At 40.9% G+C, this 24,145-nt stretch overlaps 1 protein-coding gene across 1 annotated transcript; it reads right to left on the bottom strand.

Annotated features, from left to right (window-relative positions):
* On the bottom strand, window positions 1-23,115 carry LOC149471169 (hexokinase-2-like). Its single transcript, XM_089693608.1, has 11 exons — window positions 22,849-23,115; window positions 20,940-21,173; window positions 11,379-11,683; window positions 10,041-10,189; window positions 7,957-8,076; window positions 6,963-7,058; window positions 6,727-6,826; window positions 6,435-6,618; window positions 2,361-2,516; window positions 1,064-1,297; window positions 1-391 (listed from the first exon to the last, which is right to left on the bottom strand). Exons 1-11 carry the CDS (start codon window positions 22,992-22,994, stop codon window positions 241-243), a joined length of 1,875 nt encoding a protein of 624 aa, XP_089549734.1. The 5' UTR covers window positions 22,995-23,115; the 3' UTR covers window positions 1-240.
* Window positions 23,116-24,145: the final 1,030 nt, after the last annotated feature.

Here is a 24,145-nt window from a genome sequence, read left to right as displayed (position 1 = left end):
TCTATTCAAAAATATTTATTTTTTTTACACAATATTCCATATAAATAGAACATTTATAAAGTTATTTAACATTGGAAGTAAAAAGTTCTGCAAGACAAATATTCATATAATGCAATTTTAAAAAAAAAAAATAAACAGTCTGTGGCTCTGCATTAGTAACCTAGGATGAAACAACACTACTGAGAGCCTCCCATTCCTCTTTTCCTAAAGGGTCTTATTTTTGTTACTTTCCTTTTTTGTTTAAGCTGCCCGTGGCTCAGCATCAGCAACACGGCAGGCAACAGCAGTAATTAGGCCTGCCCCTTTACCAGAACCATCTTCAGATAGGTGGAAAGAAACATCACACTGAGGGGCCAAAATTTTCACTGTCTTCTGAAGAACACCAGCAAAGCTGCAAAAAAGGTATTGTCATAACATAGCCATATTGGAGGGGAGTGTGCAAAGCAGGAAAAAAAAAATAAAAAAAATCAAGGAATCAGGAAATTCACAAAATTTGATATTTTAGACCAAGTCAACTAAGATTTCAGTGTTATGTCAATACTAAAATGAAATAATATGCCAAACTCATTTTATCACTGGGGTCACCAGAGGTGACATTTCTGCACCCTAGATCCCAACCCTAGAACAGCCATTGCATGGGATCTTTATCCATCCATTGGTACAGTGCTTAGAATACAGCCTCTGTACAGAGATTGCCTTGTCTGGTTTCATGATAGTTGCTGGGGGGGGGGATGTACGAGTTGAACACCCTGGAGCTTTGAGTAATCTCTTACCACTGCAGTTTCCAAGCCACAGTGGACACTCATGAGTTATCCTACTCACTAACACACATCTCAAATTTAAATGTAGGGTTGTGTGGATTACCTTAACTAGGCTAAACGTGGACATACCATTTATGTTATATAAAAGATGCAAAAATTTTAAAATTTTACTAGCAAATCTATACATAGCGTTCAAATATTGCCACCACCCATTGTCCTATCCTGTATGGCATTCCTCACAAACACAGCATAGAATCAAAAGCAATAATATCACATTTCACAAATCATAGAAGTTCACTTACTGGGGGTGCAGCTTATACAACGTTCCATCCACACCTACAGTGATTTTCAGATGATCAAGGCCCCGATTTTCTCTCATCTTCTCAACAACAGCGGCAATTCCGGCAGCACACAGTTGAGCTGCTCTCATTGACACTACAGTGCACACCTCCTTCACTATAACCGTATCATCACATGTGCTCTTCAGACCTAGTTTTGTTAGAATGGATCGCACCTGCAGGAGTCCCAGACTGTCACTGGAAGCAGATACAACTGGTGTATAATTTGTATATAATCTCTGTAAATACAATGCAATATTGTGTATTTGGCACATAAGCTCCAGCCCCATCCTCCTCCAGGTCCTGCTTTTTCTTGTCTATTCACAGAGCTGAGTTAGAAGAACTACTAGATGCTCACAAAGGAAATCTGTTAGAAAAAGGATAACCTGACAGCTTTTGGTGAGGTGGGCCTTCACTATACCCATGAGAGCGCAGAAGAGCCCACTTAAAAATCAAAAGGTAACCGCATGTCCAAATTTTATCACAAATTCAAAAAGCATGGAGAAGTTTATTCATCTTGTTAAAAAACTGAGTCAAGCTACACAAATAATTTTCTTTTCACCTCTTGGCCAACTGTGCATTAAGAACCACTGGTGTACAGTCTAATATAGAGCCATTCATTTAAAACTATGTACACTTGTGTCAGGCTTGTTGGCCATCATTGGTACGGCATATGAGCACCATCGTTTCTACAGATTAGGCCTTGGGGACCAAACTTAAAAAAAAAACAAAAAACAAAAACACTTCTGAACAAGCATGTCTAATTAAAAGGGACCTTCAAATGTCCCAAACCATTGGTTAATATGTTCATGTGTTTGATTTTAAAAAATGCTAACAACTCTGATTCATTCAACAGTCTCAAAAATGGCACTTTCAAATTTAGTACCAAGATCACAGAAAGTATATTTAGTGGTCATGCCAGATTTAGAAATTTCATAGAATGAAAAGTGAAACAGGAACAGCGGGTACAAAAGGTAGCAACAGTAATGAAGCCCTTACAAGGTTAACCACTATTTAAATTATGCACCCACTTTACAGCCTCTAATTAGCATAACAGCTCATAGTCTGAGCTTTTACTATGCACAGTGGCATGATTTCATGCCCATCAGGGACCTCCCTTCCTATCGAAAACCCCCAAATGGCTTGTTACATTTCTATAACTGCCCAGAAATAGCAATGAACATTTTCTTTCAGATCAGTACAGTCAGAAAGACTATCTAAATTTAATGCAGCTAAATACAGTAAAAAAAAAATCTCTTACCTTTCAATCTGAGATAAATACTTTGTAGGAAATAGGCCTCTAGTATTCAACTGTTCTGAAATGTTGCCACGGAATAAAATTCCATCCTTTGTAAGTAAAATTAAGACCTGGCGTACAATCTCTCCCAGGTACATTCCACTGATCATCTTCTCATACCTGGAGACAATAAGAGGTGACACGCTGTCACATTCATTGCAATAAAGCAATGGTATGGAAAGCTATGGCTCTGAAAGGCATTAAAAAAGAAAAAAAAAACCCACACACACCTTGGGAGGAATTTTGAAGATTGAAACATTTAAAATTTTCTTCTAACAACATCGTAATCAGGTTTTAAATGATAAAGAAAAGGTGCTATTTAGTGGACAGATATATCTTCCAGATTCTTGTGGGGAATCTATCAACTGGAATACCCAAACTGCTGTCTTTTACATAAAGTCATCAATATCTGTCTCACACACAGCAAAGCTCCAGCCACTTAAAACTATCCAGTATTTATTTCAGGTACTTATATAGCGCCGTCAATTTACGCAGCGCTTTACATATATATTGTACATTCACATCAGCCCCTAACCCTCAAGGGGTGTACAATCTAAGGTCCCTAACTCACATTCATACATACACATACTAGGGACAATTCAGACAGGATCCAATTAACCTACCAGCATGTCTTTGTGTAGGAGGAAACCGGAGTACCCGGAGGAAACCCACGCAGGCACAGGGAGAACATGCAAACTCCACGCAGGTGGTGCCGTGGCTAGGATTCGAACCCACGACCCTAGTACTGCCAGGCGGAAGTGCTAACCATACAGGCATGTACCGATGCAATAAATCACTCTTTTTAACCTGCCCATTTGTCCACCAAGGCCAAAAAGACATTAAAAAGGTAAAAAAACATAAGATCCCTGACTTTTACACGTTATTCTGAGTTTGTGTTATATTGTTTGGCTTGTCCTTGTGGTCTTTATTATGTAGGAAGAACATTCGTACAGTTTGGTGGACACTGCCGCCGTCTTGAAGAAGGCATTGACCAGAACAGTGTCCCCCGACACTTCTCAGAACAACATATTAAATCCACTAAGGGTCTAAGAGTCTGGGTAATTGAAGCCATGCCCACTGATGTCCTGAGAGTTGAGATTCCAACTCTTATGCCATAGGGAGACCTGGATTTACACATTAGATGTACTATCTCTTGGTCTGAATGAGGACCTTGAAACCCATACCATCCTATAGTACCGTACAATTTGTTTTGTGCTGGGCATTATGCCTGTGTGTGCTAATGCAAGTGAATGCATGTTTGTATGGGGTTGTGCACTTGTTTTTGCATATACGTGCGTGCTTTTGTGTGCATGCATCTATGCACATACACATATTGTTTCCTCTCTGCCTGCGGCTACATGCATGCGTTTATGTAGTCATCTTTTGTTTAGACTGTACTTATGTGCCATGATTATGCTGTAACCTCTTGACTATAATTTTTATTTTCTAATGTGTCCAGGTTACCTATGTGTATCATTGTCACACCACAGCAGATACCCGTCTGCACACTCAATTTCCCCCCCCCCCCCTTCTTTTCCCTCTTACCCATCTCTCAGTTGTAATTATAATTTTATTATCCTTTTTATTATTTTTATATATCTTCTTAGATAATGTTCAAATCCCGTTTTTAACTATTCTTCAATATGCTATACACCCCCACTCAGTTCTTACAAACAGTTCCGTTTTTTGCCTCCATTTTATTTCTCTTCTTGTTTTTTTATTTCTTGGTTTCCCAGTCTCCTATTGTTTCACACCAAACAGTCCGCTCTGTATTTACATCCTTCCTACTGACTGCCCCTTTTCCCGCCTTTAACTGGCTGTCCCTAAGCCTGGACATCGTTCTTGAAGAAGGAGCTCTGCTCATGCTCCGAAATGAGTCACCACTGCATGCTCATGTCACTTCCGGCCCGCAGACAGCGTGCGTTCCAACAGTCTGAACAGAGTGGCGGCCATCTTTAAACATCTCTCCTCAAGCTCCCCCTGCAGCTGCTGGCTGGCACAGCGGCTCCATCGCTTTTTTGCCTCCATTTTATTTCTCTTTTTGTTTTTTTATTTCTTGGTTTCCCAGTCCCCTATTGTTTCACACCAAACAGTCCGTTCTGTATTTACATCCAGCTTGATCTTTGGGAGGCGTGTACCTTCCTACTGACCGCCCCTTTTCCCATTTCTTTTTACCCTATTTAACTTAACTGGCTCTCCCTAAGCCTAAACATCGGTCCTGAAGGAGCTCTGCTCATGCTGCGAAACGTGTCACCGCTCCATGCTCACGTCACTTCCGTTCCACAGACACCATGCATTCCAACAGTCCGAACAGAGCGGCGGCCATCTTTAAACACCTCTCCTCAAGCTCCCCCTGCAGCTGCTGGCTGACACAGCGGCTCCATCGCATACAGGACAGAGCGCTGATACTGATGGATTACACTAGAGCCTGTTTTTACTACCACATTGACCGCTTTTTATTAAACTTGACCTGGAATACTGCACTCGAAGCGCCCTCCTGTTTCACCTTCTTCTGCACAGAGTTTGTCTCCACTCTTTAGAAGTGCTGCTCAGTACCAGTTTCCCTACACACCATCCATCATCATCTGCCATACTTCCACAGCATCATCCACCAACGTGCCCTACTACCCACCTTAAGGCTAGGTTCACACCTATGCAGTTTGTCTTTGACCCGTTTCTGCGTTGCGTTTTGCACTTGTATTTGTGATGCATTTTTGTTGCTTTTTATTTTTCTTGTTGCTAGGCAGATTTAAAATGCAAAAAACGCAGCAAAAACACACTACAAACTTTTATGCGGCATTTCCATTGAAGTCTATAGAACCTAAAACACAACTTTTTGCATTCAAAAACGTTCTTGACCCTTTCCAAAAAATGGACTGGGTGAAAACGCGGAGATGTGAACGTGTCCCATAGGAAATTATGTTAAATGGACAGTACTGCGCTTCTGCAAAACGCTGCTGAAACCGCTTAGGTGTGAATCTAGGGTAAGGGAGTTCACGTTTTCAAGCAAACAACCTCTTTGCTGGAAGATCAGAGTTAGGCAAGCAAAGTATATCTGTTTCTACATAAAACCTGTTTTAAGGACAGGCAAATTGTTAACCAGTAAACAGGAGCACAGAACCTTGCTGACATGTGGACAGCCCCCCGCTTCCTTTTTTTCTTGTTATTTCTTTATTTTTTGAGACTTCAATGATCTCTTCCTGAAGAAAAGGAATATTTTTGAAATGCAAATGTTTAATTTGGTTAAATATTAACATGCAGATCTGTCTGAAGAGTGATAAATCAGTAGTTCAAAAACGCAGGCAATTCAGCGATTCATGAATTGTAGGATTCTCTGCAGACTGAACTTGTCAGTATTAATTTCCACAAAAAATAAATCTGCATCATTTCTGAATCAATCCACTCATCCCTGTCCAGGACTGCTAGTAAGTAATGAACTATTCTTTTGTGCCTATGTTGATAAAAGGAATGCTCGAGTGTCCCGTTTTCAAGAAATTTCTCAAATAATTTCTCGACATTTCTAGGTTTAAAAAAAGGACCAAAAATTTGTGGTAGATGTTTTTGATTATTAATCCCTGTATTAATGTATAAAAATACTATAACACAGTCTATACGAACCAATACAGAGTTAGTGGATGCCACTCAAGACTCCAATGAGTCCACTTCTAAGACAAATAGCTAAGAGCATAGGCATGGACAGAGCTCGTCTCAGCTCCAAGTGTCAAAATGAGAAGAAAGAAAGTCCTATCAGCCACACATTACTGCAAGACCATGTGCATTGGTATATAACTGCCTCAGCCCAGGCTCCATCCAGGTCCAATGTGTTTCGCTCTGACCCCCAAGCTTAGTCACAATTAGGCTCCGGTGGCAGAGCCCAGGCTGAGGCTGTCATACACCTATGCACAGGGTCTTGCAGTGATGTGCGGCTCATAGGACATTATTTCTTCTCATTTTGACTAACTGATGTAAACCTAAAACAACAGGCTTAAGGTGATATTAGAAATGCTCTAAAGAGGTACTACCACCATTTTAACATACCTTTGTCTTCCAGGATTTATTGAGAACTTATCCACATCATTGTCAAAGGAAGTAGTAATATCATCAAGGCACCCATTGTCTCCAAATGCCCCCCACTCCATATTGATACACATCCGTCCCTCGACACCTTCCAACACTTCCACATTCCTCATTTCCTCCATATAACAAGCATTAGTTCCTGTTCCTGTAAAAGACAAGAAACCTCAGCCAAATAAATCCAAATGTGCACAACAAAAACTCACTCAATTTGATGGCTTATGCTAAAATATAATTTATATACAGCACATCTTACCAACAATCAGTCCAATCTCACAGGCTGTATCATCATATCCACAGGACATCATTGTTCCCACTGTATCATTCACCAATGCTACCACACGGAAATCATGGTTCTGCCCCAAAAAAAAAAAAAAAAAAAAAAAAAAAAGAAGAAGAAGAAGAAGAAGGGGGGGGGGTTCACCATTAACTACAGAATGGAATTTCATACACAAAGAAGACAAATTGAAAGTACTATACATGGGTACATACGTTTTTACGACTGGCTGCCTCCCTAAGAAGCCTGACAACATCTTCCCCTACACATCCAGATGCACTGAAACCCTTTGTCCATGAAATTAGGATACCCTGGAAAAGAAACACCATACAAAAGCTTTAAATGATTTTTTTCCAGACCAAGACACAGAGGTTTCCATTTTCTATTCTGCAAATATTAGTTTTCTGGCTGCCATGCCTATCCTCTTGCTTCAATACTTTGTTTCACTTAACTAAAACAAAATATGAAAATAAGGGATGTCAGACTTCAATTTTACAGATATGCATGCTTCTTGCTGGTCAGCGACTCAATGCTTATTGAGTCTAGTTGGTCAGTGCACTACAGACAACCAGCACATTCAGAGGGGGATTGACAATGGCAGTCCCCTATGTGTGGGTCAGGAAAGTGTTGCGGTTATTATGGTGTGCATTTCTGAAGGGCACACCCACTCAAAACTGATTAAGCAACTCTAAATGAACTTGAGCAGGCCATAGATGAGTCAAGCACTCAACAAAAATTCTTGGCTGTTCACTTTTCGCATCATTAGTGTGCCAGCAGTGACACTCAATGTTCAGGTCTCAAACGAAAGTGCCTGATCCAAAATGCTGGATTTTGTTTAGAAAAACTAAACAAATGATGGCCCAATCGTATGTGCCATTTTGTTTTTCAAACAACAAAACATTTTGTTTGTTTTCGACTCGTCATTGGCCTGCTTTAGCTAGTTCAGAACATTTTATTGCCCTCACAACCCTCCAAAGAATAGAAACAATAGGTTTTGATAAACCATTTAAAAATGAACCAAAAAGGTTGTCAGAAACCTTTAGGAAAAGCTCAAAACCAATGTTTAGGTTTTATTTTATTACATTTTTGTAATAAAACTGCATAGAGGTAATTGCTTAATTCTTAAGGTACATCATGACATTCTACTTCTGAATGTGCTAAATATGGTGCATATTAGTAGATGGACAGTACCTCCAAAAAGCATCTTACCTGATCAAGGCTGGTCTGCTTACAGGGAAAGGAAAATGTGAAGCCTAAAGGTAGTTTCTTTCCTTGAAGGCCAGTGTCTTTCTGAAATTCTGTGATGCAGTCCACAATGTGATCAAATAGCTGCACAGATCCAAGATTAAAACACAGTCATGAATCATATATTTATGACACTATTTCAAATTCCACTGCATCAATGTAATGAAATAAGCAGACCTAATATATAGGACAGAAAAGACTGGAAACTTCCCTGAGACACAAGCTCAAAACAGAAAGGCTAAAAAAGGTAGGTATAGGTCCCAAAATGGATGACTTCACTGTGTTGACAATTTTCATACTATAGTCCATTAAGATGATCTGCACAACCGCTATTGCTCTTAAAATCTTGCATTTACTTTGAAAGCCATAGTGTACGATTACAAATACAGCAAGTATGTGTAACTTGCTGTATTTGTAATTGTACACTGTGGCTTTCAAAATAAATTCAATATTTTAAGAGCAATAGCGGTTGTGCAGATCATCTTAATGGAGTATCATTTACAGCCGAGCAACTGTGGATTGAGCACCTGTAAACTCTGCTGAGCGATTGAATGGGTTGCAGCACCAATACTTGGTTTTATGAGATTGAATTTTCATACTACACAGACAAGGTGTATAAAAAAGGTTTGTAATAACTTGTTCCAAAAAAGGTGACCAGACCCCATCTTACCCAATTAAACATACACAACAGTTGATATTGAGTCTCCTGCCCAGAACAATGTCCACTGGTAGTGGCTTAGGTCTGCAGAGTCAATGGAGGACAATTCAAATTACTTGAAAATGCCCAGTCTAATTTATTGGACAAATTTTACTCTTTTTTTTTTTTTTGCAAGATTTGTCACATTTTATCCTCATCTGTTATGGCATACCATAATAAAAGTTTTATCAATTTCATGGTGTCAACTGTCTTTGCTTTTCAGAGATGTACGTACATTTATAATAGTTTAACAGTGCATTGATTTACAGAAAGCTTAAAATTTTAAAGAAATGTTATGTTGGAACAAAGCAATCTCAAAAATACATTCTCACCACATGGCTTTTTATTACTTAAAATAGGCAACCATTTCATCAGCGAATACATTTGCAACAATTTATTATTAACAGCAGGAAGGACCTTCTATTGACAGAACAATTTTGCTGAATTGCCCTCAGTATATAACATGGTGGGTCACTATTCTAAAGTGAAATGGGGTTGAATAATAAATGAATAGAACATGTTCACTCGAGTGAATGAGGTGAAGCCAAGTGAAAATTCACCTTGCAAATAATCAAGTAAAAAGAGATGCACATTGGATCTCCTTTGCAAAATGAAAGTTTACTTAGCTTCACCTCATTCACTAAAAATCTGTGAAAATCCACTTTGCAACGTAAACCTGCTCTACTCCTAAACCAACCCCAGTTACAGGAAGGACCAGGAATATACATTAATTCAGAAACTGAATACATTACATTGTTCCCTAAATGAGGACAAGAGATGTATGTGCTCCTGAGACATTAGCCAAGCTGTATTTTTTGTCTATTTTAAAAATATGCTCCTAGACAGATAACGGACAAAATGCCATGATCAAATGGTGCTCATTTCACACCTCTGCTTTATTGCCTGGAGTCCTTGTAAATAGCACACTTCTTCTGCTGATCTGTATCTATATCTATATCTTCACTTTCAGATCTCCCAGTTTAATTAACTTTTGTTCCTTGATGTCAGCTCTACTTGTATAAATAATCAAAAAAAAAAAAAAAATCAAATACTTCTATATACATCACCATGCCTTACAAAAATGAGTACTATCCAAAATTTGTACTATAAACTATATTCAATTCATTAATGTGTTGCCTTTTTTTGTTTTGCTGCCATTTAGCTTTTTAAATCAATTTTATGGTGCAAAGTGGGAGTTTAGAAATTTGTATAAAATATTGGAATATTCTAGCAGAATTTGGACATCCTAGAACACAAAAAGGAAGGGAATGTTAGGTTAAATCAACCACTGTCTAAAATTTGTACATTACAGATTTCAAAATATCATTGCTCTTAAGAGGGAGATACATACCCCTTCTCCAGTCCCTTGAATCACTTCAGTAGGCAAGGTAAAGGTCTTGCTTTTCATCTGTACGCCACCCTCATTTTTCAAGCCCACATTTACACACAAAACTCTGAAATTGGTACCACCTAAATCCAGAGCAATGAATTCTCCAACTTCTGTAATAGGAAAAATTAAATTCATTATCTCAAGCAGAGCCCAGCATAAGAAAAAAAAATCATCCTCTGTTTAAAAATGGCATCAGCCCATGTAATGTAACCAACCTTTGTCGCGCCAAAATAACAACATTGCCACAGCAGCACCACTTTTGACTAATAAAAACTAAGTGGATATTCATGAAGCACAACAAAGCTGCCATTTAAAACACCACTTAATGAGTAGGTAGTAAATTCCACAGAAGCCAAAGATTTTTTCATGGCACATAAATCATGAATTACCATAGCTGCTAACCTCCCGTTAAGGTCAGACTGGACAGTAGTAACTTATTAAAAATATGAACGTTTGTATTAATACATGTTGCCAAGCAGAATTATTCATAGCCAATGTCAGAGTTCAGCAATGGCAGCCTCTTTTTTTGGTTTGTTTTTAAAGCAAGGTTACCCAGTGTCAGCCACCAATAAACACACAAAAAAAAAAAAATTACAGGAATGGAAAACGGATTTTTATATATATATATATATATATATATATATATATATATATATATATATATATTTATGTTTAGTATTGCCTCTTGCTGTGTAAAGTTGTTTGTGAATCTGTTGCAGAAATTTCTTATCGGATGTTCCTGCCAGGGACAATACTTCCTGTTGAATTGCTAAGCCACTGCCTCTCAATGAACAGCAACACTGTAAGCCAAACAAGTTCAGTTAGTCATGGAGTTTTCTATCAAGTCTGAAAATGGGTAACCCGAGGACCTACTGCAGGAGTGTGCACAGCAAGCCGTAAAGGTTGCTGTTACTTTTGTAGGGAATGGTTTAGGCCCATCAGCCTGAAACAGGAAATGTTGCTACTGGCAAGATCACCAGGTAGGAAACTTAACAGATTTACAAATAGGAATTGCTGAAGAAAATGGTTTACAGTGAAACATAAATGTCAAACATACTGAATAGGTTTTGGGTTTACAATTAACTAGCTTCTAGGTTGTCTGGGGGAAAAAAGGCATTTAATTCATGGAATGTCACTCAGCTTTACGTAGGCTGGTCCAATCATAGCAGGTTTAGAATCCATAACCTATAATTTCTCATCAATTTTTAGCTTTGAGGATAGATTGACTAATTTGTCTCCCATGAAAACAAAGCTCATTATACATGATTTTGTGGAGATTGATCAACATTTGACAGTTACCTGTTCCATCTGGCGTAGCGCGTACATAGGTGGGAAGCATCTTCACAGTAGCTCCAGGCTGTGTCTGCCTATGTAGACCAATCTCCATTTCATTACGCATACGGCCTTGAACCTCCTTTAGCTTTGCTTCGGACATAAGAAAAGGGGCTAAGATTTCATCAATGTGCTTTCTCTGGGTTGCAAGCCTTTGAGCTACAGCTGTTACTATGGCAGTGCCCTTTCCGCTTCCATCCTCAGAAACCAAAAACTTAACTTGACATCCTGGAGCAAGCTCTCTCAAAGCTTCATTGAGGTGTTCACCAAATCTGAAAGATATACAGAGAAATAATTGTGTAGAGATCACTAGTTTAATTGTGTAGCAATAAGACCTATAATTATGATAATGCCAATCAGTATCAAGGGGAAAAAAAAGTGACCACTCAAAGTTGTACTTTTTCTAAAAAAATTAATAAAAGGGTAGCATGTAACATGCCTCCTTAGATAGGTATTAAAGACTGTGTGCAATTTTTCCAACTGCAAGTCATTGTTATAGTGTTGGAAAGAACAGGGAAAAGTTAGAACTTTTTCTACTTATGCTTAATTCCTTGGACACCAGGAGAGGAAAAACAAATCCCAGAGGAATGTTGTACTGTCAAAACAGTTTTCTTGGAGTCCATTCAGGTACACAGTAAGTCTTAACCTCCATGTTATACTGCTGCCTATAGGAGTATTGTATACTGACAAGAAAAAAATACAAAATGAAAAATAAATAAATAAATGTCCAGACAAAGATAACCCCCTCTCACTATTAGCATGTCCCCCACTTTAGTAGCAAAGCAGTACCAACAGCATGATACAGAAAGAAAAACACAAAACCAACCGAAAAGGGGAGAAACCATATCCCTAAATGGACTCCAAGACCTTGGAACATCAAAAAGCAGTCTGACTGGGGGATGGGAAGAATAGTTAACATAGTAAAACCGATGTTTTATACCAGAAATATCAAGGACACTTAACCAGTCAAGTATCAAAGGGGAAGGAGAAAACACAATCCTCTTGACAACAAGTTTGGAAGCTGGTTTACATAACGCACCCAGAGTGGTGTAACAAGAATCTCAAAAAGGAAAAAAAAAAAAAAATCACCCTACAGTGTCCCATCTGGGATGGCCACAAAAAAAAGTTAATTGCTGTAGTCAGAGTCAGTAGCCAAACAAGGAAGAAAAGATCCTGTCAGAGAACTGAAGCCAAAGAGGGACAGAATAATTGTGTCCTGCTTGAAGAGGGGATCAGAGACTGCCCTAGGTCAGAAGAAAGGCCTAGGTCTCAATTTGCCTGATACCATTAAATGTCCAAGAGTTCCAAGCATGGAAAGGCTTTCAAGTCAGATGCTTATCTTACATGGCTACCAGGAAAGAAACCCTGTAGGGTGAAAGTATAAATAATTCCAACACATACAAAAAGGTGGCTCCTAAACAGCAGAGAGAACCAAAGCTTGATTCCATGGAGTTACAATGAAAAAAATGGGGGAAGGTATATGGGAGCTCCCAATACAAGGTTTTGTGTAAGGGATGGAAGGTTACCATTCTTAACTAAAAATAGCAATGAATAATCCAGATGTTATGGTGTTGAGAATCATACTCTAGCCTAACCTGCATGCACAGGAAGCCCCATTATACATAGATGGAGTATTCAATCTGTTAGGGCCCATGGAGCAACAGTTAGAAGCCTTACCAGGTTGGCAAAGTACATTCACCTGGGGTAATCCTGAGCAAGGGAAATTGTCATAAAAGCAGATGAAGAGAGGAAGGCATATAGATATCAGAGGCACCAGAACATCCACTGCTATCCCCATTTGGTGCATTGGTACCTTTAAAAGGACATATGACAAGCCCCAGCAGCCTTGAGTGCGAGTATTGTCCCCTCTGTGTCTAGAACCAGACATATTTCAACCATGCAGCAGTAAGGCAAGTAATCACAGGGCATGAGGCAGGGCCTTGAGTACTCATAAAACCCAGACATCTGGCAGTAGATGAGGTGAGAGGTGTCACTGTAGGTGGGCAGCAGGCATGAACTTTGAGTCATAAATCCACATGGCTCTTCTACAAGCAGGAGCAGAAGTGGCGAGATGCTTCCTTGGTACTGCAGGGTGGGAAATGGCATTGTGCACAACACTTCACTCAGCATAGGATGTCAGCACTTAGTCCAACATTATTAACACCTTCCATGGCAAAAAAACAGGAAATTAAAAAAAAAAAAAAAAGTGCCCAGCAACCTTCACAGCACAGTAAGGGTTGAGGCAATGCCATCAGTTCAAGACCTGGAAAGTACTTGGGATTAATTTGTTACCAGTACATGGTCCAGAAAGCACCTTACACTGAACCCAGTGCTTGAAGGTCACTTCTAGACTACCCATGCAATGTCCAGTCAAGCAGCATCCAGGTATTGCACCTTAAAAGCCAGGTTGAGGATGGCAAAGCCAGATAGCTACAATCTGGAAGATCGACTCCTCGGAACAAATACACTCAGCTATACTGCACCACCACCACTCCTCCTCCCCCCAGAGCCGACGTGCGTTCAAATTGCCAGAAATGGAAGTGACGTCAATACATATACTAAACCATGAGAATCTTTTATTTTGACTTAAGTTGATTTGGAATTGTGAAATAAATGGGGAGAATATAGAGAAAAAAATCCACTGAGACCAAAAATCCTGGTGATACAAAGCGCAAGTGTCCTTTTAAGTAAGGGGTCATGGATGATTGGCGAGTGTAATATTATTGACACATGGTGCTGGAACACAGAGGAGTTCCGCAAAGATATTTATTAAGCACCAGAAGAATTGATTTTGGCACATTTTGGTGGAATTCAGCTATTGGTACAATATACATTAATGTATGTGAAGTGCCAGACCATTACTTAGTTATTCCATCCTAACAACTGTACTTTTAACTTTCTCCATCAGCTCATCTCCCAGAATTATCACCTTTTGTATCACTTGACCCTCCCTTTTAGATTGTATGCTCCAATGAGCAGGGTCCTCTGACTCCTACTGTATTCAGTTGTATTGTAACTGTACGGTCTGCCCTCATGTTCTAAAGTGCTGAGAAAACTGTTGGTGCTATAAAAAATCCTGAATAATAATCCCTAAATCCCAGCCCACCCCTTACACAACCCAAGATAACCTCCACCCTGGCGATTTGACAATTAACACCTTTATTTATTTCAGGTAATTATATAGCGCTGTCAATTTACGCAGCACTTTTACATATACAGTGGGGATCGAAAGTTTGGGCACCCCAGCTAAAAATTTGTATTAATGTGCATAAAGAAGCCAAGGAAAGATGAAAAAATCTCCAAAAGGCATCAAATTACAGATTAGACATTCTTATAATATGTCAACAAAAGTTAGATTTTATTTCCATCATTTACACTTTCAAAATAACAGAAAACAAAAAAATGGCATCTGCAAAAGTTTGGGCACCCTGCAGAATTTATAGCATGCACTGCCCCCTTTGCCAAACTGAGACCTGCCAGTGTCATGGATTGTTCTCAATCATCGTCTGGGAAGACCAGGTGATGTCAATCTCAAAGGTTTTAAATGCCCAGACTCATCTGACCTTGCCCCAACAATCAGCACCATGGGTTCTTCTAAGCAGTTGTCTAGAAAACTGAAACTGAAAATAGTTGACGCTCACAAAGCTGGAGAAGGCTATAAGAAGATAGCAAAGCGTTTTCAGATGTCAATATCCTCTGTTCGGAATGTAATTAGGAAATGGCAGTCATCAGGAACAGTGGAAGTTAAAGCAAGATCTGGAAGACCAAGAAAAATATCAGACAGAACAGCTCGCAGGATTGTGAGAAAAACAATTCAAAACCCACGTTTGACTGCACGATCCCTCCAGAAAGATCTGGCAGACACTGGAGTTGTGGTACACTATTCCACTATAAAAAGATACTTGTACAAATATGGTCTTCATGGAAGAGACATCAGAAGAAAACCTCTTCTACGTCCCCACCACAAAAATCATCGTTTGAACTTTGCAAATGAACATATAGACAAGCCTGATGCATTTTGGAAACAAGTTCTGTGGACCAATGAGGTTAAAATTGAACTTTTTGGCCAGAATGAGCAAAGGTACGTTTGGAGAAGAAGGGGCACAGAATTTAATGAAAAGAACCTCTTTCCAACTGTTAAGCATGGGGTTGGATCAATCATGCTTTGGGGTTGTGTTGCAGCCAGTGGCACAGGGAACATCTCACGAGTAGAAGGAAAAGTGGATTCAATAAAATTTCAGCAAATTTTGGATGGTAACTTGATGCCATCTGTGAAAAAGCTGAAGTTAAAGAGAGGATGCTTCTACAAATGGATAATGATCCTAAACACACCTCGAAATCCACGGGGGATTACATCAAGAGGCGTAAACTGAAGGTTTTGCTATGGCCTTCACAATCTCCTGACCTCAACATAATTGAAAATCTATGGATAGACCTTAAAAGAGCAGTGCGTGACAGACAGCCCAGAAATCTCAAAAAACTGGAAGACTTTTGTAAGGAAGAATGGGCAAAGATACCTCAAACAAGAATTGAAAGACTCTTGGCTGGCTACAAAAAGCGTTTACAAGCTGCGATACTTGCCAAAGGGGGCAGTACAAGATATTAACTCTGCAGGGTGCCCAAACTTTTGCAGACGCCATTTATTTGTTTTCTGTTATTTTGAAAGCGTAAATGATGGAAATAAAATCTAACTTTTGTTGACATATTATAAGAATGTCTAATCTGTAATTTGATGCCTTTTGGAGATTTTTCCATCTTTCCTTGGCTTCTTTATGCACATTAATACAACTTTTTAGCTGGGGTGCCCAAACTTTCGATCCCCACTGTATATTGTGCATTCACATCAGTCCCTAACCCTCAAGGGGTGTACAATCCAAGGTCCCTAACTTACATTCATACATACACATACTAAGGCCAATTTAGACAGGATCCAATTCACCTACCAGCATGTCTTTGGAGTGTGGGAGGAAACCAGAGTACCCAGAGGAAACTCACGCAGACACAGAGAGAACATGCAAACTCCAGGCAGGTGGTGTCATGGTTGGGATTCGAACCAACGACCCTAGTACTGCCAGGCGGAAGTGCTAACCATTTAGCCACTGTGCTGCCTTAGCTGTGTATATCAAAGCACCAACACCTATTCAGGCTGACAACAATGGGATTATGTACCTAGAACAGTGTTCTACAACTGCACACCTTCCATCTTGGACAATTAACATCTGCACATTCTATGGTGATTTGATTAAGTGTGAATTCAAATGCTGGGGAGTATCTTCCTGAAGGAATGGCTTGGTAAGCTAGGAAACATCTTCAACATTACAGAAAAAAACATTCAGTTCAATGCAACTACCTACTAGGTACACTTGAATAAATAAGAACCTTTACAGACATATCCAGTTGTATTGATCTACAGGAGATCAGTAGCTGAATGACAAAACACTCCTACAGGTGATAAAGTGGGGAAGGGCAGAGAGGGAAAAGCAAAAAGGAAAAAAAAAATATATATATATGAGAGTGTGGGAGGAAAGGATAAAAAGCATGGGCAGGAAAGGAATAAAGCAGGTTGTAGAGACAGACGTAGGGGGATAAAATGTGAGGGAAAAGGAGTAAAGCCTTGTACCCACATTCAATATTGGCAGATTCAGAAGGAAACGGTTCCCCTGTAAAAACACAAAGGCACAGTGGTGGAGGTCGATGCACCAACATCACTTGTGTTGGTAAAGCAATCTGACTTTTCTTTCCTCTCAGTCAACGCTAGGTTGAACAAACAAAAATAAAACCCACCACCACTGAGTGTATGTAACCATATTTAGGGGAAAGGAGAGGGTAGAAGAGAGTAGAATAAGAAAGAAAATGTAACGGGGGGAGGAGATGGGGGAAGGATATGGAACAAAGAAAAATAAAATGAAGTGATATAAAAAGAGAACCAGAATATATCTTCAACTAATTCTGGTGGCTCTGAACTGCCACTGTCAGATGAACCGAGTGCTGACTTTGACTTTTTTTTTTTTTTGGTGTTGCACAACACGCTGTTCCACACATGGGAAAAAAAAAAAGTGGCCATAGCACCCCCTTAAAGTCAACACAGTGCAAACTGCACTCCCCACACCCGCCTAAATATGCCACTGTAAAAACAACTTAACTGACAATGTATTTTACAAAAGTTATTGTTCTGCTTGTCCAGCTGTGTCCAATTGTTTTGTTCCACAAAAAAAAAGGGGAAAATTGACTGAAAGCAGCAAGTAACTAGACCATCATACTGCAGAGTGCAGTTGCAGACACAATATGTATTGCGCCCCCCCCCCCCCCGCGCAAAAAAATAATAATTTAAAAAGTATGCAGGGTGTACATAGCACCCACTCCCTGTATGTGCTCCTATTGTATTTTTTACTGGCAATTATTAGCAAATAGCTGGCTCTCAAAAACAAAGTTTTTAAAACACCATTTATAAGCATGATGCACAGATACAAAGAAGCATCATTGTTACTTACAAACTTTCTTCTGAAGAGGTAAGAGGTGCAAACTGGAGGGAAAGGGAGTGCATGCTGAGCACGTGGCACCCTAAATACGGGTGTAACATGTTCAGACAGGTGAACTTAGCCTTTAACTGGCTAGCATCATATTGCACAAATTTAAAGCAGAATGTCGCCTAAAAGGGGGAAGTTCCGCTTGTTTGCTCCCCCCCCCTCCTTCTCTAAGTTTTACCACTTTTTTGGAGGGCGAGTGGGGTGTGGGAGACTAAGTATGACTCCCCTTCTCCCGCAGCCTTGTGGGACACATCACAGGTCCCAGAAGCCTCAAGGACTATTCGCAAAGCGCAGCATGGCTTGAACATGCACAGTGGGAAGCTGCAAGCAGTCACAGCTGGCTTCCCAAAGTAAACATGTGGTGCCAGGGACCTGAAGAGCCGGCTCCGTTGAGGACCATGCTGGTTTACTGGACAGGTACATGCCAGGGCTTATTTGTCGCAAAGCAAACAAGGCGTTTGCCTAGGGCGGCACTTTTCCCACAGAAGTGACACTTAGGACAGGGGCTGTTATGTAGCTTACTGTCAGGGATCCCGGCGTCTCGGCGGTGCGCGCATGCGCAGAGCGCCGACTCGTCCGATCCAGCGAGCACTGAATCCTAGGCGATCGCGGCGGCGGCCGCGCATGCGCACTAGCGATCGCGGCCGCACCAATGAGAGCACAGGGCGGCCTATTTAAACCTGCCCTGTGCATCTCCAAATCGCCTTCTGGTCTTGCCCTGTTCCTGTGTTCCTGGTTAATCCTGTGTTCCTGATACCTTGTTGCCGACCCAAGCCTGTCCTGATCCTGCTGTCTTCTCCTGCTCTGACCCCTGGCTACGTCCTGACTATTCTTTGCCTGTTCCTGATTGCCTGATCTCCCATTACTGAACCCGGCTTGTGACCCGTTATTCTTCTGCCTGCTGCTCTGCACTGTCTGCTCCGCTGTACTGACCCGGCCCGTCTGACCTCGCATACATCTTCACGTCTGGCTCTCACCTGCTCTACGCCATTGGCGTCCGCCTCTACCACAGCTGGTATTCCTCAGGGGTCGCGACCTGGTCTCCGGCTGCTTCAAGTCCATCCCCACCATCAGGGGCTCTGGTGAACCAGCAGACTGAGGCTTAGACTCCGCGCCCTGGGGAATTCTGGCCAGTGGGTTACCGCCAGTCGGTTGCTGACACTTACATATGTCCCACTTCGTTTCGATCCACGAATTCACTGCTGGGGGAAGGGTAGAGAGGGTGTCGAGAGTCTCACTCATTTCCCGGGGGGATGATGGATCACAGATACCATGATGTGGCCGGGAATTTTCCTTCTCCTGGGTGACGTGCCAACCCATTCCTCTCTTATCTGGCCACACCCCCGGGATCACTGGGGGTCCTATGGCAGTCTGTCCCTCCCTCTGCAAGCTCCGCCTCCTCACCGGTGATTGGCCGCTGGATATGTAGACCATGAAAAGCACACCGGCAAAGAGGAGGAGCCGAGCGGCAGCATGAGGAAGTTGATCGGTGTGAGGGAGCAGTCGGAGCCAGTGAAGAGGAGGAGAGTGGCCGGACAAGGAAGACAGCTGGTCAATAAATGTCTGTGCCGTGCGGCCAGGATCTGGGGAGAGCAGAGGATGCTGCTGCAGGTATGCTGGCTGTGGAAGGAAGAAGGAGGGATCCGGGCCTGGATGAGGGGTCAGCAATGCAAGCATCATTGGTGTCAGTGTGGGAGGAATAGTGCCCCATCATTGGTGTCAATGACACCAATGACGGGACACTACTCCTCCCACTGACACCAATGATGGGGCCAAATATATGCACTCGTTATCCGCTTTTAATGTACAGAGAAGAGATGGAGCTTTAACAGGAAGAGGTGGAGTTTACAGATGAAGGGGTGGGTTTTAAATAAGAAGGGGTGGGGCAAATTTAGACGGGGAGGTGACAGATTTTAGTCTTGCCTAGGGCAGCACAAAACCAAAAATACACCACTACTGTCATTCTTAAATTATATAGCAGCATTTGTAGCTGATGACTTTCTTTTTTTGTTTCTAGGGTGAAGAACAGCTTCCAAGGAGAAGCAAAACAGCAAAATCCTATCTTTAAAAAGTAGGATAAAGGGGTCACACCAGCCAAACTTGCCAAAGGAATCAAATATTTCTCTGTTTCTGGAAGATTTGTGGGGGGGGGGTGCGGGAGAAGGACCTGGACAGGAAACCACGTGTCAGGGATCCTACCGCGGTAGCCTCTAGCACTCCACAGACTGGACTCCCCCAAGGCACGGAATCTAAACTCCGACCTGCTTGTTCACCAGGGCCCGATGGTGGGGATGGACTTGGAGCAGGCCGAGACCAGGTCGCAGCCCCTGGGTTCACCCAGCTGTGGTAGCAGGTGTATAGCAGGTGAGAGTCTGATGTGAGGAGGTAGCAAGAGCAGCGTCGGGCAGGCCAGGTCGGTAACAGTGGTGGCGGCGTAGTACAAAGTCAGCAGGCAGAGGGATAAACAGGTCACAAGCCGGGTTCGGTAGCAGGAGATCAGAACGTGCAGGGTTAAGCAGGAGAATGGTCAGACAAGCCAGGGATCAGAGCAGGAGACAGACAGCAAATCAGGATCAGGCAGGGTCGGCAACAAGACAATCTACTAATCAGGAACTCAGGAAACAGGTAAGACCATACGGCAATTCACTGCAGCCTAATCCGGTTTTAAATAGGGCGCCCTGATTGGTGCCAGGCTTGTGTGGCCGGGCACACCGCGCATGCGCAGACCCGCACTCGATCGCGGCAACCACTGGGGTCCCTGACAACAGGTCTTGTTCCCTCACCATGACATCTACCCTGATTTATGCTGGGCAATGTAGTCACCAAGCCATTTTCTATCACAATGCCCAACACAAAATCTAAAAACATTACGACCAAAGCTGTTAGGCGAAGTAAAAAGTTAGGAGGTTGAACAAATCCAACAGACTTTATCCATAACTTAGAACTCAAACATTTATACTGCTATAAAATGTTTACAGAGCGAAAGTTAAAGCCTTCTTACTTGGGGTTTGTTTTGTAGACAGATCCATCGACGCCCACTGTGACTCTACCCAGATAGTGCTGGCGATTGTTCTTTATGCGGCTGGCAACTGCAGAAAGTCCAGCAGCACACAGCCTGGCAGACCTCAAAGACACCGCACTGCACACACACTTTACCTGGACACAGTCCTGTTCACTTGGCTTTAGACCCAAGGCAGCCAAAACACTTTTAGTTTTCTCAAAAGGAAAATTGTCACTAGAAGGGAGAAAGCACAAATATTTCACATACATGCTGCTAGTTTTAAATGAAAATATAAAACTTTTCCCTTAAACAAATAAATAACAAATCAAATAGACAATAAAATAAAACCAACATAAAAAACATAAAACCATAAAAATGTCCAAAATATCAAAATATCCAAAAAATACAAAAAATAATCCCCACAGGTGTAAATGATAATTTTCTTTCTTCTTTCATCAAAAACTCCTTCTCAATACCCGCAAATCCTGATGACAGTACACCTCAAAAAGAAAAAACTTGACATAGTGTCATACCTTTTAAATAATACAACACACGTGCCACTCACTGTGCAGCATGCAAAAATCTTTATAAATGTGTATACTCTATAGAGGAGTATCTATACACATGCAAATATTCTATAGTGAATATAGATATAAGTGAAACACTCTCACATAAAAAAGTGTCAAAAGCACAATGTGTAAAAAACAGCTCCCAATTATCACTGCAAGTGTGTATCACCACACCCTGTATACATCAGTGATCCCCTAAACCCAAAACAACACTCTCCAACTCATATGCTGATGGGTAATTACCCTATATAAGAAACATCAGGGCAAAACACCACTCTGGGTTAATCATCTCCTCATACCGATTTTATCCAATGCTAGGGTTTTTCTTCCATTATCCTCAAGAACATCCACAGTCACAGATAGTATATAAAATATCCTCCTTTATTGGTAACTCACATAAAATCTGGGTGAAAACAGCTCCTCCTCACAGGGATACAAATGTGGACAGATTCAGGGAAACATTGGCCACATGTTCCCACTTCCAAGATGGCCGCGATCGCACTTCCGGTCAACGTCGATACGTCTGAAGTCACGCGTTTCGTCACTTCCTATGACTTTTTCAGAAGTAAGAAATAATCCTGTGGGGATTATTTTTTGTATTTTTTGAATTTTGGATATTTTGATATTTTGGACATTTTTATGGTTTTATGTTGGTTTTATTTTATTTTATTGTTTGATTGTTATTTATTTGTTTAAGGGAAAAGTTTTATATTTTCGTTTAATTAGCCTTCAAGGGTGGAGGTGGATAACTTTTCTGGGATACTATAGGGTGATTTGTTGCTGTGTATAAATACTGCTAGTTTTGTTGAGCTATGCAGAACGGTCATCAACGTCTGGAAAAAAATAGTTCCATAACCACCAAGTGAATATATTTTCCAGACTTCCATGTAGGAGCACCACATTGGCAGTGACAAAAATGCTTTGCAGCATATGCTGGGCAGCATTTATCATTATGTACAGTATTGCCTGTGCTTAGAGTTGGCACAATGATTAAAAAAAAAAAGTTTTCCCTTTAAAACCCCCCATAAACCATCAATAGAAATATAATTATGGCATAAATGTATTGTTGCAAAATGTCGATCCAGGTTAGGACCAGTAGAACATGTACTGTGCAATGCTAAAGGATAGGGGTATTGCATTGGGTGCCTATCCTGTGCTGTACAGATTCCATTTATTGAATATTCAACCCAATATAGGTATATGAAAGGATTAAGAGACACTGTTAGTAATAATCCAGTGCAATATTTGTAATACTAACCTTTCAAATTGATTTAACACCCTTAAATATTAAAAAAAATGCAATTTTTTGAACTTAAAACATTGATGCAAACATCACTCACTTCTCAATGTCCGACACATCCTTAGTTCCAAAGGTTCCTTTTTTAAGAAGCTGCTGTGTTGACACACCACCAAAGAGTAATCCCTGACTGGTCAGTTTGACAAGCACATGACGCACAATTTCTCCCATATACATTCCACTAATCATTTTGTCAAAGCTGTGAGGAAACAATAGGAATGAAGGCTCATTAAATCAACATCAGCAGTTTAGAATACATTTGTAAGATAACTTGCATTCACATACATAAAGTGCTGCAACTCAGAGGCATATTATCAACATCCTCTGTCCAGATCAGATCCTGATCAAGGTACGTTTGCATTTTCCATTGTTTAGAAGGGAAGGAAGGAAGGAATGAGTGGGAGCACCTCACCGAGTTTTGCACCCAAAGAACAGGAAATAACCCGCCTGTTTAAAATATACTCCTTTTCTGTTGTGGTTTATAGCATAATTCAAGTATGAGACTCCATATCCACAAATGCATTAATTATATCCACTCACCTGCCTGGTACACAATTGCTAATCTTAAGTACAGTTATCTGTGCCCATCACAAAAGAAAAAAAAAATCAAGTGCTGACCTGACATTATGAGCACATTACCCATAAAACCAATAATGTAGTTGCCAATGTGAACATTTTAACCATGCATAACAATGCAAATGGATTTTATTTTTTTATTAGGGCCCCAAAACACTATACCACATCTGGGTATACCTCAGATCTGATATTTCATTCCAGCAGCTATAGATCTACCACGTTGTTGATTCTGCTTTTCTCTGAGCTAGCCGGCACAGTGCTGCACCTGCACTAATCTGATTTATAAACCTATATGGGTGGATGATCATCCATAAGCAAATTTACAGCAGTTCATAGAAGGTCCACAGCTGCTAGAATGGATGTTTGATCGGAGGTGTACATTTTTTTTTTTTTAACTATCATCAAAATGGCTGGATAGGGCAAGTATAGAAATCTGACAATTTACGTTCCAGTTGAAGCCTGTCCTTTATAGCAGAGGTACTCCACATTTTCTTAGCAAAAGAGCCAGTTTTCTGTCTTTCAGGCTTTGGAGTGGGGGGATTGTGGCCAGTAGGAGTAGAAAATGCCACTGCATCAGTGGGCATAAACAATGTTCCATCATTGGTTTTAATGGGAGGAAGAAGACCCTATTGAGGGCATCAATGGGAGGAATAGTGCTATTGATGGTGTCCCATCATTTGTGTCAGTTGGTGGAATAGTGACCCAAGGGCCAGTTAAAGACAAGCAAAAGGGCCACATCTGGCCCCTGGGCCACAGTTTGGGGT

The sequence above is a fragment of the Staurois parvus genome, unplaced genomic scaffold (assembly GCF_062004578.1).
Source record: "Staurois parvus isolate SC_StPar_1 unplaced genomic scaffold, SC_StPar_1.0 ptg000025l, whole genome shotgun sequence".
Lineage (NCBI taxonomy): Eukaryota > Metazoa > Chordata > Amphibia > Anura > Ranidae > Staurois > Staurois parvus.
This window is presented reverse-complemented; position numbering and strand designations above follow the sequence as displayed.